The sequence below is a fragment of the Netta rufina genome (genome assembly GCF_964035555.1).
Source record: "Netta rufina genome assembly, chromosome: 4".
Taxonomy (NCBI): Eukaryota; Metazoa; Chordata; class Aves; order Anseriformes; family Anatidae; genus Netta; species Netta rufina.
The window spans coordinates 64,452,653-64,468,677 of record NC_140127.1 but is presented as its reverse complement, the minus strand read 5'-3'; the positions used below and the strand labels follow the sequence as shown (position 1 = coordinate 64,468,677).

Sequence of the window (16,025 nt, the reverse complement as noted above, 5' to 3'; positions counted from 1 at the left end):
CGGATATGCTAATCAGATAGTGTTGCCTGTGGAGTGCTAACACACACGGATGAACATGCCTGTAATGTTCATAAGTGACAAATTAAAGTCTACATGATTATCTGGGTTTTCAAAGTTTTTCAACACGTTGAAACCTGGATGATTTTTTCTCAAAGCTAGTAATACTGAAAAATACTACTCCTCCGCCCTTAGTAAATTGTTACTGCAATGTATGATCCTTCTGTTGCTTAAACATGCCTTATGTAACAAGCGTTTATTTTTTACATTACACAAATTTGGGTGTCAATGCAGTAAATCGATACAAAACAACAACAAACCAACCAAACATACATTACTGTGAGCGCAATTAAATATTGGACTAGACTGCCCATAGAAATAGTGTTCTCCCCTCCATTGGAAATATTCAAGAGTTGGCTTGACAGGACGCTGGATAACTTTACTGAAGGCCTTGCTTCCTACAGAAATTTAGTAAATCTCCATGGGTGTCTTTCAATGTAGACTTTTCTGTGATTCTGATTTAGAAAATGGAATGTGGAACCAGCAGCTCTGCTATTTTGTTCAGTTTTGTAAAGCCTTTTTTTTCCTCATAATATTAAAAATAGTATTGTGACTCCACCTGAAATGCACGTTGACTGTATACCTACATCTTCTGGTTCAGAAGTGGAAAATGAATTTTGATAAAAGTATATGGAAGAAAAAGGGACAAAGAGGACATTATGTATACTTTCCATTGACAGAAACCTTGAGTTTCCTTCTGGTAATTTATTTCCTGCTGTTTTATTATAAGTAATGATTCATGGGACCAGATGAATACCTGATAATTAGAAATTATCAATTCTGAGTCAGTAAGATTCATGGTGTTCTGTTTACTTGAGTGGATTCAACTACAAAATACTTCTGTTCTTAATAGATTAGACACATTGCTGTCCTGATCTCCTCAGACAACAGCAAAGAGGAAATGCAAGCAAGGTCATGGAGAGGTAATGTAGAGAATCAACTAACAAGTGAGTTTCTTTGAATTTCTTCTGAAACAGACTACAAATGACATGGCTGTTTAAAAATAGTAGGTATGATAGCCTGCTGTGGCCGCCTGAACCAGTTGGTGGGATTAACTCCTATGTTCTGTTGTCTGAAATATTAACCAACAAAAACACTTACATTTTCCTGAATTAAAAGGATCTTCTTGAACAAATCATCAGTAATCTTCTTTTTATGACAGAAGTCTGTGAGGTATATTTTGAGAATCTGCATAAACATCTATTTAAAAGGAAAGAAACAAAACTCATGGTAAGTGCCTAACATGATACGGATATTGTTGTGGTAAATTTTGTGGATTGAAGTCCATCATTGAGACTGTAGTGAGTCATAAGAAAGTAACAGAAACATCATCAGCAACTCTGTAGTATTTCCATTACAAAAAATTCTTTGGCTTTGTCTTCAGTAAGAGCACTGGAAGATGGTGTTACGTTCAAACGAAGACAAGGACTAATCTAATATATCCTTGTAACCAAACTGACACATTTGAAACTGTACTTTACTGGAGAGTACAGATCACTTAAAAATAGAAAGCCCATTTTTCTAAAGTTTAATGAACCCCTAAGATGAAGGATACTAATATATTCATTACAATGGTTTCAACTGTAGTTAAAGAAAAAGTATCAAACATTTTTATATAAAGCCTGTAACCCAAAAGTAGTCATCTCAAGTTTTAGCTACCTTCTTTTACAAAAGGTGTGACTTTTTTTTTTTTTTAATTTGTATAAGATTGCAAGACTAGTTTCTTCAAAAAGATATTTTTGAACCCCAGGATAATTCTTCATTAACCTCTTATCCCCTTGTCTGTTTTAGGATGTCAGTGTAAAGACAATTTATTTATTATCTGCTGTAGAAGGTGCTCTTCCAAAGCAAAAACATGAAATTTAACAGCCACTTGCATATTACTCGTGTGCTTCAAAACAGATGATGCAGGAGTTACCCATTTTTTTAACACAATGTAAAAACAGAAATAAAAACACATTTACCTATTAAAAAAGAGCAAAATCTGGGAAATGTGTTATCACTTTTGCCCAGCAGAAGAGAAAATGCTAAAGTAGCCATGTTTTGGATGGGATTTTGCCAAGTTTTGAACAAAAAGCAAAAAAAGATACCACATACCACATACTGCAAAAAAAAGATGGGTGGGGGGGTAAGAATTCAGGAAAGCATTGATGAAAGAGGATTTGTTTCCTTTTTCTAGACCTGGTTCTAAGGAAGACCGACTCTGAAGTCAGAGAAATGACAGTGGAAAAAGAAGAAACTATTCCCCAATGATTTTTACCTTTCTTCCCTTCTAGTGCAAATATGAAGCTATTCAAAGCTTCAGCTAAAGGTCAAGTTACCAGCCTGTTGTGGTAATTTCTGGTGGGCCACAAACTGTGTTAAATGCTTATTTTCTCAGTGTTTCTGTGGTTACATCACCACATTGTTATTTTATCTTCATTTACAAATTGATGATTAACTTTGAGACCAAGTTTAACCTTCTCTAGTCAAAATAAACATCTTTCTGGAAGCTGATCTCAAGTTCCCTTTTTCATCTACTCATGGAGTATAAACCCATCAGAAGCGAAATTGCTTTCCAGGATTACTTTCATACTTCCTCTTCAGGGTTGTTTATACATTTGCTCAGGAAATCTCACATCTTGAAATATTACTAGCACTTTTAACAAATTATATCACAAATGATCAGTCTAAGGTCAGGAAAGAAGGTGAGGAGAAATCTATATACTGTATGTCTAGATTTATATTACCTGTGCTAAAACTCATGAATGGTAATGATTCTGCACTTAATCACAATCAGTTACCATAAACAATTCTCCTAACTAAGTATTCTGTGGCTTTAATTGTATAAATCCTTTTTTTTTTTTTTTTCCCGTCAGCTTTGGATACTGTCATTTCACAGCTCAATATATTTCATTATATTTTACTCCTTTGTGAAGATCATACACACGCAGAACAGAGAGGAAAAATACAGAATACTATAAAGGTACAACTCTGCTACACTACTTCCAATGTAGCCAGTGGTTAATGTTGATTATTTCCTAAATTAATATTCAACTAATGTGTTCAGATCAAATATCTATAAATGAGACATGAGTACCTACCACATGTTTTTCTTTTCTGAGCTCAGTATCAAGAAGCATGAGATCTTTTAAAAGAAGACTGCAAAGGCAGAGCTTAATATCAAAACTAAAACAAAGATTTAAAAAGTGTTAAAATCAATCTAAATAAAGGTCACATAAAAGAGCAACAACATATAATGGTTTCATTTAATTGCTAAATTATTCCAAAAGTATTGCCCCTAGAACAGCAGCTGAGTCATGTCATTTCTACATTGCCTTCTATTTCAGATAAAATATCTCTACATACAAAGTAGGAGATGCAGTTCTTGTTAGAAAAAGGAATGATAAATATAAGCATGAATGGCTACAACAAAGCAAAACCAAAGCTTTTAATTAAAATAGTTGTAATAAGAGTGGACATTTAGAAAATATTTTTCATTGCTAGTTCCTTCCTCAGTCCTCAAGGTGACATAAATATGATTTTCTTTATTTTCAGTAATGAGAATACAGACGTAGTCATCTAAGTCTCACTGTTGCGTAGCTAAAAGAAAAATAGAGCTGATAGTCCATTTAGATTAGCTCTACATACTCATCAATTGTGCATCTGAGAAGCATACAGTATCAAGACATGACAGGAATAGTTCCTACTAAAACAAAGAGAACAGTCCACTTCCATTTGCTGTTCTCAAGACACAAGATGTGTGACTTAATTTTGTACAGTGCAGAGGGCTCCAGCTGAGCAACAATCCACTACAAGAGTGAACTGCGCACAGAGGACAAAACAAAGGGATCTCCTTATTGTAACAGTGATAATTCATTTCATGAGACTTCTTTCCTGAAGTTCTGATTCCCCAAATTTAATAAAGAATAAACTGACTTTCAGTGTACAGCATGATACATTTCTTTAGTCTCTCCAACCATTGGTTTAGGGCTATAGGCCAAAACCCTGTCTTGATGTGGTGAATGTATACACACAAGCGCAGTATTTCATTTATGCCAGACTTCTACTGGTTGTCCTGAAAAGCACTAGGGCACTAGGAAACAACCAAACACAAGGGCAGATTTACTGCTTACCTCTCACACGTTAGCACTTCAGGGAAGCATGTCACCTTGAGGAAGGCTCGAGCCTGAAATCTGTCATCACTTGTTGTGGAATGTATTGTTGTGGAGGAACTGCAGTCCTCCTTGTCTCCCTGGCTAAGGGATCCCAGGCTGCCTGACGTAGATGTCTCCATTACCTGATTAGGCAGAACTGCCTGCTTTGGATTCTCATGCAAAGATGGATTGGACGAGCCATCTGCCAAAGGCTACAGTTAAAGAAAATTTACAAGGTTAATTAATACAACACAATCTGGAGATAAACATCTCATCAATTTGCAGTGTTTGCTTTCAAGCAAAAAATTAAACAACATACACAGTGAAAGTGTTTCCACATAAATTAACATTTATCATCTTGACAGGTTTCTGCATTGCCTGGAAAAGCACTCTTCTGTTGAGGTTATCTGTTTGGGGCGTTCTTCCTGACTGAAGGGCAGATCCTTGTGGGATTTTTCTTGTGTCTCCTTGGACAGATACAACCTCCATTAATGTTAATGGGAAGAAAAGGTTTCTTGACTACAGTGAAAATTGACTGGACATCATGTAAAGCACTGCAGGTTTCAGGGGGAGATGAAAGCAGCTGATGCCTTACAGAATAAGCCCTGAGTCAATGGACTATAAACAAAGATCCCTATTAAGCAGATTGGCAGTAAATTTTCTTCCAGTACTTGATTCTGCAATTTACTTTGACACAGAACATTTGTTATTAATATTTACAAGTAGAGTCTAAAATCTTACCCTAAATTTCTGATTGATAGGATAGATGACTTTTGCCTTTAATGCAAATGCCGTGATGTTACTGTTCAGAGGAGACTCATTTTCCTGTATGGAAAAGAACAGAAAACTACTTTAAGGTTTGAGAATGGCAGTGGACCTGATGGTTGTTCACTATAAGTATTGTAAACCGCCTTTGGTTATATAACCCAGAAATTCCAATTGATAACAGAACGCTTCTTTACTTTCAGCTTTGGCATGAGGAGTCTTCTCCTAGGACTCAATTCAGGTCAGAGTTTAAAACTCAGAAAAGAGAACTCTGACATTAGCACTGCTTCAAAGTTTTTTCATGCCTGCAAGGGAAAATGAGCAATAGTTTATTCACAAGTTATTTTCATTTCCTTTCTTTTCCCTTTAAGCAGCAAGTAAAGATTTCACATGGGAGATTGAAATAATCTTAATAATAGAAAGTACTGAGGAATAAGCTCCACAGATAACATCATGGCTATAAATTCTGCCTTTCAATTTAAATAAAGAAACAATAGATTAAACAAAACTAGTCATTTTTCCAGGAAGAGCTTTTATAGTGCAACCCTCACCTATAATCTAGAGAAAATACCAATGTTCCTCCAAAGAACTTTTTATAGAGAATTCATTCTTTTCATACAAGCTGCTATTTCACATAGTCTGATTTTGTGCTCCTCCTCTCTCCTATCCACTGCTTTATGCACTGGAACAATGGGATAATCAGCTTTGTTTTGTGAGGTTATGCATGGCCAATTAAAAGGTTGGTTGGCTGTATGTAACAAATAGAATAGTTAAACCCAAGCTTTAGGAGATTTCCTGTTCTAACCTTTTTCTTCTTTTTTTTTTTTTTTTTTTCTCTTTTGTTTTTAACATGAAATGAAAGAATCTGATTTGTTAAAATAATTTTCTCTATATAGATTTTTCTAGGAAATATCAAATCACTAATAGAATCTAAAAATAGACATGGAAAGAGACATGCAAACCACGTCATTCATTAGACTCTTTTATTGTTGCACCTTTTCGTCTCAATTTCATTTATTTCCAGAAGTCATTTTTGGATTTACCGATAAAGTAAAAAGCTAGGGGTCAGCATGTAAAACATTTGCTCATACTAAGCAGCCCCACTGCTACATATTCAGGGATAGAACCCGACAGATCCATTGCTCTGAAATGGCCGGAAGCAAAGCAGCTCCAGTCCAAAGCCATAAAGCCATGTCACAGTATGCTAGAGCTAACACATCCTGCTTCTCAGCAGGCATGAGTAATACACAGTTATTATTAATACGGTAATTGTGGTATTATTGCAGTGTGGAAGGTCTCAGAATGAAAATATCTGTTTTTCTGAAGTGCTCTAACCTAACTAAAAGCATTTTTCCATCTATGCTTCTTCCTGAACTGTCAATCTGATGTCAGTAAAAGCCAAAGCCTCTGGGAATTGGAACAAATGAGTAGAAAAATATATATATATAAAATATATAACTTCAGTAGTTTGGCAAATAGACAGGAGAAAGCCCTTTCAAATAACAAGGCTACTTCTTAATGTGTTATAAATGAGTTAGCTTGGGAAATTGATATAGTTGTGAAGGATAACCTTTTAAAGGCTGAGGTATCATTTCAAAAGGCTTGGTAATATTCATACATTTATATCATTGCATAATTTCTCTCACAGGATTTACACTCCAAAAGAGAATCTATTCAGTGCTCACTAGTTATGCTGTACTTTAACTCAAGGAAAAGGACCAACTATAGTTTGTCACCATTCTTCATCAGAAAACTGAAATGAAGATTAATTGCCTGCCAGGATTCAAACCAACAGTAAAATGTTTACAATAATGTCCGTCTTCTCTTTGTCTTGGAACCAATCCTCATTACAAGCTAAGCACCAGGCTGTCTGGCTTTAACTGACACTTTCTGCATGTATTTAATTTATGCATAATAGAGTTAGTTGAACTGCACATTTTAAACATATTTCTACCCTCAACTTTTAGCTTCTTCAAGAGCAATCAAATCAGCTTTGGGTGAAAGGCAAAGCTACGTGGTAGGACTGGTTCTCATGATTATTTTGAGAGTATCACAAAAAAAAAAAAAAAAAGAAAGAAAGAAAGAAAGAAAAAAAAAAGTTATTTGGATTTTTTAGTGAGTGGGTTAACCCTGTTCCTTCTCCCACATTTTCTCCAAATTATTTTTCTATTTGTCCTTGAATCCCAGCTTGACATCAATGGGTGTTTCACTACTTGTGGTCATCTGACCTCTGCACTCCATCTTCAGCTGGTACTTGATGAGTTTGCTATATGAGAAAGACATTAAAGATGCTGTTCTCAAATGTACAAAGTTTGGTTCATTTATTCTATGTCCCTCCATTAACCTATACAATCCAACTCAGATCTATACCCATACCCTAAGGAGGCACTAGGAAAAGGTATTTATTCCAGATTAGATCTGATGAGACAACTTTGTCACTGTCAAATTTTCTCTAATAAAACTTCTCCATAAAAGAATCCATTATCAACTACCAATTTCAGTACTGATTTCAGTACTTAAGTACTTCTCCCTATGTCAATAGTGAGAACTTTTTTCACCAACCTTTTGAAATCAAGGATGTTAAACCTTAAACTACAAGAAGCCCATGTCCAAAAAGAACTGAGGATCGTGACTGAAATGTCTAAAGAAGAAACTCAAATGAAGCAGAATTCATATGGGAAATGAATACCTGAAATGGTTGCATTCCTAAGAAGCCATCAATGCTCAATCTCCTTTCACTTTTCCTGAACGTTTTTTAAGGTCTCAATTCCAAACCACTGCAATCAAGACAGTTTGTACGAGGCCCTTAATGTGACGATTACTACATTCAAAACAAAATGGACATCCACCAAAAATAACATAGCTTTACCTCCAGCACCATCTCCTCTTCTGAAATATAGGGCTCTGCTTTACTTTTCGTGAGAGTGTGCTCTTTTTCATCACAGTTGAAGCTTTCCAGAAGTCTCTGGGAATCATCCTTCTGAAATTCCGAGAGAAAACAGGTAAAATGTAACTCTGAGATCATACAGATTCACCTGGAAGATCTCTGACCGCAGCCTGGATACTCTCATGTCTCCATTCTGAAAATGATTTCAGTATCAGTTGAAAATGATAATTTTGAAAAAATACAAAATGAAAATGAATGAAAAAAGAGTTTTATATACTCAAGAATCATTTTTTTTCTAAATTACTGAACATTATGAATTTGATTTGTCAGTCCGGAAGTAGAACTTTAACACCCAGATTTGTAGAAGGCTGTGAATGTGTCAGATCAATCCACCTGCTCTCAAAATGTCTTACTCCTATCAAGCTCACAGTCTTGGTTCAAACTCCTTACTTAAAGCAAGTTAACTAAAATTGTCTGTAATTGTTTGCAACAAGGAGAATGCTCAATATTTTTGCTCACCTGCCACGAGAAAAACTTCTTAAGTGAAGTTTTTTGTGTGGGAAAGTTCCTGTCAAGAAAAACTAAACTAGGATACAAAATGTTTACAACTTTCCTTCCCCAAAAGTGGCACACATCACTGGTCCTTACTTGCCTAACAAACACACACAGCTTCTGGTACAGACACAAGCTGTGAGGGCACAGAGTACTGCACACATGCTTCCCTGTACACTAGCATAGACCAAGAAATGACAACACGAGTCAATGCATCCAAACGCGGCAAGGAATCTTGTAGTGAAAGAAAAGATCTTGTGGAGAAGGGCAGCCACCCTACCCTGATGACTTTTTTTTTCTTTTACTTCTCTGTTTTTTGTTCAACTAACTGCTTACTGACATAGTATAATAATATGGTTGCAGCCACTGTGCATGTAACTGTCTTATAGAAAAATTCTCCTTGAATTGTTTAGTCACTTGGTATGTAAAGTAGTCCATTTTCCTAAGATAATTGCCTAGCCTTGGAATAGATTTCATTTCTTATGACTTGCCTCTGTCACCTCTCCGGAACATAGGTGCTCAATAATACGGGTCATGTTCTTGTGTTAAGTCTCCAAGACATGCTGAATTTAAGACGTTGTTTTCTAGAAATCAACTAATGACAAAAGAACAGCTACAAATCTACTTTCTTAATTTTATCATTTATTTGTCCTGAACCAAAGTTCACAAAATGTAGGTTGAGTGACTGACAGCTGTAGAATTAGCCACATTGTATTCACCATTGTCCATCACATCATAGCCATTCAGAATTTGCTTTTCTCATCTTTGCATTTTTGTATTGCATTTTATTTTTTCCAGGATACATTTTGTGTTTTTGTTTGATTGGTTGGTTGGTTGATTGTTTTGTGTTTTTTTTTTTTTTGCTATCATTTCTAAGCTCATGCCTTTCCTCACCATTTTCGTCCTTGTTGTTTTTGCAACTCCTCCTACAAATGAAACTGAAGTGCTACCAAGCTCCCCTTTTAGATCATTAAGAAGTTTAATAAAACTGAGTCTAACTGTAATTACTGTAATACTTCTTCAAGCTAATCTAATATCATAATGAGACAAGCTCCAACCCAAAGGGTCACAAGAGCCTCTAGGCAATGCCATTAAGTCTAACAGGAGAGTTTTATTGATAGAAATGCATTACAGTGCACTGTAATGTCTGAAGTTACCATGGTAAAGCTTTCTTAAAACTTTCCCAGTATGCACAGATCCTCACACCAATAAGGCACTGAACTGTATGCATTCAAGTCCCACAGATTCAGGCTGAATATATAGAAGTAATTAACTGGGGCTGAGTGACAAATGCTGGTGGCTTATTGCAGTGCCTACAGATGCTCTATACTCCAAGTACTTGCCCTGGTCCCACTGCACGTATAAATCAGATGCTTGGGAAGCAACACGGTAAAACAGGTAAAATATCCCTGCTTTTATTCTGGATACAGAAGGCTATAATAGAGTAACTACTATATTATACTTATAACAACATAGTATTTATGATATAGTAAGCATGTTACTATATTATAGTAACTATATAGTAACTAGTCAGAATACTACCATACTATAGTAGCAACTTTATAGTAACTATGATACAGTAAGAATAATAGTTCGGAACTGTTACAGATGCAGTAGGCTGCTCCACAGAATAGGCGGGCCAGACAGTATGTGAAAGGAATGGGTACAGCTTAATGTCACCCTGTTTGCATTTGGGAAATTAGTCCCCTAGGATACAATCTGACCACCCTGCAATGTGTTCTGTATGTAGCAGCAGGCAGTTTATTTTTCTTTTGAAATAAACAACTCTTTTACAGCAGCAGCATTGATTTTAATGGCATTTAAGCACCTAAACGCATCTAAAGATCTGGGCCAGAGAGAACTGACAGCCTCTATTCCCTATTGACATAAGTGACATAAAGGATAAAATTGTACTTTGCTATATTTGAGTTAGTAGTGACAGTACAATAAAGATACCATCTATTAAGGCAGGGAAAATGAGCAATTGAATCAGAGAGGCTTGCACTCGCATAGGATGCATTGATCCAGCATTTGAAGTGAATCCGTTATTAGGCTAAAGCATGGCTTCAAACAGAGTTTCAAACTTCCCACTTAAAAGCAGTTGGGAGCAAGAGAATTTTTCTCTTCTGTCATACTCAGTGATCATCAACCCTAGCAGCCATACACGTGCAGAAGACCAGTTATAGCTGAAAAAAGGTTCAGTTAAAAATCAAGCTGAACCAGACACCCCGCTGAACACTGACAATGCTTTGCAGGGCTCTGAATTTCCCAGCTGTGCCAACCACTGCTGCACCCAAGTAACCCAACATGACCTGAGACCAAGTGTGATCCACAAAGGCAGCGGAAGTTGGTAACAATTCTCAGAAAATGTACCTGCCAGGTAGTGATTCTGCAGGTATGGGCTACCTCTGTTATTTTGTGGTCAAAACAAATGCTTTGTGTAATGATGAGGTATGAGCCTTACACCCTTGTCCTTAAAACAGTGAGCCAGGTATGTCATTAACAAAATCACATGCTTTAGAAAACCCTGATACTTTTGCATCGAGCAGAATGTCAAATATATTCTGCCTCCTGTGCGTCTCATATCTACGAGTGTAACCACAGTGAAAACATTGCTGTGGGTGAGTATTCATCCTCTCTGCTTGTGCTGTTCATTTTCCTGCTCTGGAAATCGAGTTGTTCCTCCTGCTGCAGAATGGAAACAAACAAGTGTTCATTTTCAAGTATCTCAGGAAGTTTCTGCAGATGGGGTTCATCTTCCACTGTCCCCAAAAAGCTGCACAGCCTTCTACACGAAGTGATGGCTGTGAGAGACAACTAGTGGGTCAGCTGAAGGTACTTTCAGGGATAAAGGCCAGGAGGGCACTATTCAGAACACATACATATGCCAAAAGCAGGGTGTTGGTGTTTCTTGTTTTTTTTTTTTTTTTTTTTTTTTGAGTCAACCCGTTTACATACCAAAAGCAGTGTTGTTGTGTTTTGTTTTGAGTCAACCCGTTTACTTTGGGGACGTTTTTAATAGAGTAAGCAGTAAAACCACTTTAAAGAGGGGTGTCGCGAGTTACCCCACCCGCCCACAGCCGATCCGGAGTTAATCCGACGCCAATCCGACGCCGGACCGGGGCCCAGCGATGCTTCCCTCGTCGGGCCGGGCCAGCAGCACTGCGGGGCCCTTCCCAAAGTCTCTTGAAGTCCTTCCCCCTGTTGCTCCCGAGCCCCTCGGGTGCCCCCTTTCCCCGCCCGGCCTCCCCGTACCTCTCTCCGCCGGCGCGGCCCCATGGCGCAGCGGCAGAGCAGGGCGGCGGCGGCGGCGCCCAGCAGCAGCCCCAGCAGCACGGCGGGGGCCAGCAGGGCGGGCAGCACCCGCAGCGAGCCGGCCCAGAACTGCAGCCCCACCGCCCGCAAGCACGCCCCGACCCCCGCCATCGAGCTCCGGCTCGGCTCGGCCGGAGGGGAGGGAGAGAAAAGGGAGCTCCCCCCGCCCGTTCCCCCCGCCTATCGTGGGAGGAGACCGATGGCGGATGGCTGCGGCCCGGCCTGGCTGGGGGCAGCGGCGAGGGGGGCTCCGCGGAGCCTCTGTGCCCTCGCGGGGCGCTCGGCGGCTGCTGGCCGCCCTCCTCATGGCGCTGCTCCCCGCTCGGCCCCTCGGAGCGGCCGCCCGGCGCCCCCCGGCCGGCCCGCCCCGGGAGCCCTGCGGGAGGACGGCGGCTGGGGTAAGGCGGGGGCTCCGCGGGACGGAGCCCCTCCTCAGGGGGCTGCGGCGGGGGAAGGAGCCTCGGCGGAGGGCTCCGGGGCCCTGGGTGCTGAGGGGTGCCCCGGCGTGGTGGCCCCAGGTGGTTTGGCAGCCCGGGGTGCAGCCGTCGTCGCAGGCTGGTCCCATCTCTTTCGCCCCAGGAGGGCCCTGTGGTGCGAGAAGTCGTGGCTAAGCCTTGCCCTCCTGAGGCAAAGGGAGCTAATTTCCCTCGGAAGGCTCCCAGGTCCAACGTGGGGTGCTCCAGGAGGCATCCTCTGCAGCCAAAGCCATGCCAGGTACCCTTCTGTGGCCCTGCAGGCACCACGGACCGTGTGGTGGCGTTGACGATGGGAAAGCTTCCCATGAATGAGCATGATGGGGCCACTGCAAAACCCTACATGCTGACACTGTTTCTTTCTTCTTCCTGAGTGGATACATTTGATTTTGTTACCAAATAACAGCACTCTGGCTCACTGGTGTCAGCCTGGTATTAGGGATGCCATCAGTGGTTTAAGATACTGCTCTTATTTTTATTTCTCTCTCTAGTTATCTATCTAGCAGTCTGTGCCAGCACAGTTTTCTTTTGACCATGTGAAGAGTACCAGAGAACATGTGGTGGGGGATGCAGGGAGTTACAAACTCCCTTACTTTGTGCTTTGATTACAAAAAACACTGATCAGCAGGAAATAGTAGTGGTTTTTTTTGTTGTTGTTGTTTTTTTTTTTTTTTTTTTTTTTTTTTTTTCCCCAAAACCTTACTTTTCTGCCAGAAAAATAAAGCAATGTAAAACTTGGGAAGATGTGTGCTGGCAATTTTACTGCATTAAATTAATTACTTTTGATGCTTAATGTCACTGCTGGCCTGTAGGGTTGGCACTGGTATTATGGATGCACTCTACAATAGACTGGAAGAAATATGTCAAATATTCAGCACAGAGTAGTGAGGACAGAATGCCAGATAAGGCAGAAGAAAAAGTGAGGAGTGCTGTAGTGTCATTCATAGTTGATGCAAATGGCTATACAAACACCATAGTGTTGGTTTTTTTTGTGTGTGAGCTGTTGTAAAACCGCAGATGAATGACTGCCTGGTGTCTCTGGAAATCCTGAGTCATTTGTACATAAATTTCATAGGAAGCAGGATTAGCCAGCAAGCCACATTTTGTACTCATCTTTATACATGCTTGAATCAGTATTTGTCTATTTCTGCTACAGGCTTATTTACGAAGAGACTGTTGGCATTTAATGCCCATGTCATGTAATGCAGAAGAGTCATATTTAGTATTTATGTTCATGAACAAAATTTATGTTAATACTTAACATAATAGGCTGTCCTACTGTGTTTTCATTAGTGTTTTACACTAGTGTAAATCCACCCATTTAGTGTACTGGCACACATTATCTCTAAGAGTGCTCTAGAAATATCTATCCCTTCTAATGAGATTTCTATTGCTGTATATCCATATGTATATATGACAAATATGTCAGTATATACATATATATATATATATCGTCACCAGACAATTTTAAGTTTTCTAATGGAGTTTTCTGTTTTTTGTGATCTTGGGATGACTGGCTAGTCAAAACTCAGATTCATATTGATCATTTAACTAATGAGAGGAAATTAGTAATGGAACTAAAGATCGCTGGCATAATTTAGTTTGTATGCAGTAACTTTGTTACACAGGAAGAATGGTACAACTGGATATATGAGAGATGCAAATAGCACCCAGTGAAGAGCTCAGTGCCCTGTGCCTCCCTGAGCTGCATCCCAGGGCTTCTCAGAGTTCTGTCCTTTCTTACTCCTCCACAAGGGCTGCCTCCCAGCTAGCTATCAGCACATGTTTTCTACTTAAAACCCAGGGATCCTGGTGCATCCAAATTTATGAAATGTCTTGCATTTTCTGTTATGTTGATGGAAAGTGTCCTATCTGAAGTGAGAACTGCTTCTACACAAGGTTAACTAAAGTTACAGCTCTAGCAATAATCAAAATGATGAATTCCTCAAGCAGGTGAAGAATAAAATTGCCCATAACTCGCTCTACTATAACAGTAGTGTTGACATGAGTCAGAACTAACATTACTCACACACACTCAGCGGATGTAGAAGATAGCTGTTAATCAGCTGGTATTCGTAACTGTGTCTTTTCTCCCACAGGGAAACATTTTTATTAAATGAGAACTTGCTTGCATGACTACTACATCCTGATCAAAACACTGGGCATTAAAATCATTAAAGGCACCAGTTTCTTTTACTGAAGTTTTAGAGCTGTGATTTCTGTAACAATCTTCATGGTTTGGGCACAGCCAGGAGTCTCATAAGCTACAGTTTTTAGCCTGTGGGCTCTTTGAATGGATCTGTGTAGACTTACTCATCCAATATGGACAAATTCCTGCTGACTCCTAGTGATGAGATTTTCCTGGGTCCTCAGTTCTGCATTTGGAAACGACAAGAAGAATTATTTTATAAGAATAAACTAATACTTCATAGCAAACACGTCTGCTCCACTGTTGTGCAAAGTCTCAGCCTGGTAATATCGAGTGTAAATACAGTCTGAGCCCCAAGTGTGCGTACCCATGCTAGGAGGCAGCAGTGCCTCATACTGCTTGACAAACTGCCTCTAGACCAGTGTTGTATTTCTTCTAGTAGTTAATTTGGGGAAACTCATGGCTTTGTGGAACAGGATTCTGTCTAATTGTAAAGCATAAATTCAGCTTAAAAAATTAATTAGGCAATATTTATGATTTTTTTTTTATTTTTTTGTTTTTATAATTGCTCTCTTCTCTGTTAACTCTAGGTTATTATAGATGATCTGTGGCTACAAAATGAGACTGAATGCCTGGGAATGGCAGGTATGCAATTGTTTTCTCTCTCTTTTCAGCCTGTGGGGCTCATCTCTACAGGGCAATGGGTGTGCAGGTGGGCAGGGGACTGAAGCCAATCCCAGGTTTTACCTCCACTCTGAGTTTGGAGGAAGGAAAGGGAGAAGAAGCAGTCTGGTTCTGGAGGCATCCCATCAAAATTAGTACCTGAGATCTTGTTCCAGTGTTCAAGTTCAAATAATAAGTTCAAATACTGTTTACAGTGGGTATCAAGTGTAGTAGTTACTGATCTCAAATACACAGCACATCTTCAGCAGTTTTTGCCTAATCTGATTGAAAAAGGGTGGCCCTATACTTAGAGGAGTCACGTCTTAGAAGATCTGCATCAGAGGGCTGACTGCCAGACTTTGTCTACATTTGAAGAAATCACATAGTTTCTCGGAGACTCTGGTCTTCATGTTCTTTACATGGAGATAATAAACAGCGTTCTACTTCATTGAAGTGTGGTAGAGATGAGTACACTGAAAGGTTATGACATTCTCATATAGCATATTAAGAGGGGCAGTGTAATATCTGTAATAGACCCTTCCCCCATGGCACAGGATGCCGTTCCCCAGGAGATGATTCCATAACATGCATTTGCCAAGAAATTACACGCTCTGAAGCAGTCATCCAGTGAGATGCCTCTAATTTCTTTGCCCTATGCCATGGCTAATTCAGAAATGAGTTTATTAATTTAAATATGAAAGCAAATAATTCAGATTTGCTTAGCTTCCTTGTTGTTTCTTTTTCTCCTGTATTTATACAACATAATGTTTGCTGCTCACATCTTCCTTTCTGATGGGTTGCAAATTAATAAGGTACTATCCACGGAGAAAGGAAATGCATGTGGTTTTATACTTCAGAAGAACCTAATGGTGTTAGACAAAGTGGCACAATTGAAGGATTTTGAGAGTATATTTTTGTGTTAGTGATTAATTATTTTTCCATTTTGTTAGTAGGTAAATATTCATGTTAAATGAAGAGCTGCTACAAATACTGAATTGTATGCTGGTTTTATGATGGAGAATTGTCCC

General features: G+C 39.3%; 2 protein-coding genes across 2 annotated transcripts in view; one reads left to right on the top strand and one right to left on the bottom strand.

Moving 5' to 3' along the window:
• Positions 1-11,823, bottom strand: part of EVC (EvC ciliary complex subunit 1) — a gene marked incomplete at its 5' end in the record, with an annotated part of 55,334 nt that extends 43,511 nt beyond the window's left edge. Inside the window, 6 exons of the mRNA XM_084286655.1 lie at positions 1,159-1,257; positions 3,141-3,225; positions 4,173-4,405; positions 4,935-5,018; positions 7,828-7,938; positions 11,653-11,823. Of these exons, the coding sequence (XP_084142781.1) occupies positions 1,159-1,257; positions 3,141-3,225; positions 4,173-4,405; positions 4,935-5,018; positions 7,828-7,938; positions 11,653-11,823 (783 nt within the window). The remainder of the gene's footprint in view (positions 1-1,158; positions 1,258-3,140; positions 3,226-4,172; positions 4,406-4,934; positions 5,019-7,827; positions 7,939-11,652) is intronic.
• A 95-nt stretch (positions 11,824-11,918) lies between these two features.
• Positions 11,919-16,025, top strand: part of EVC2 (EvC ciliary complex subunit 2) — a gene marked incomplete at both ends in the record, with an annotated part of 68,094 nt that continues 63,987 nt past the window's right edge. The window contains 2 exons of the mRNA XM_084286538.1: positions 11,919-12,110; positions 14,925-14,979. Coding sequence (XP_084142664.1) covers positions 11,919-12,110; positions 14,925-14,979 — 247 coding nt within the window. The remainder of the gene's footprint in view (positions 12,111-14,924; positions 14,980-16,025) is intronic.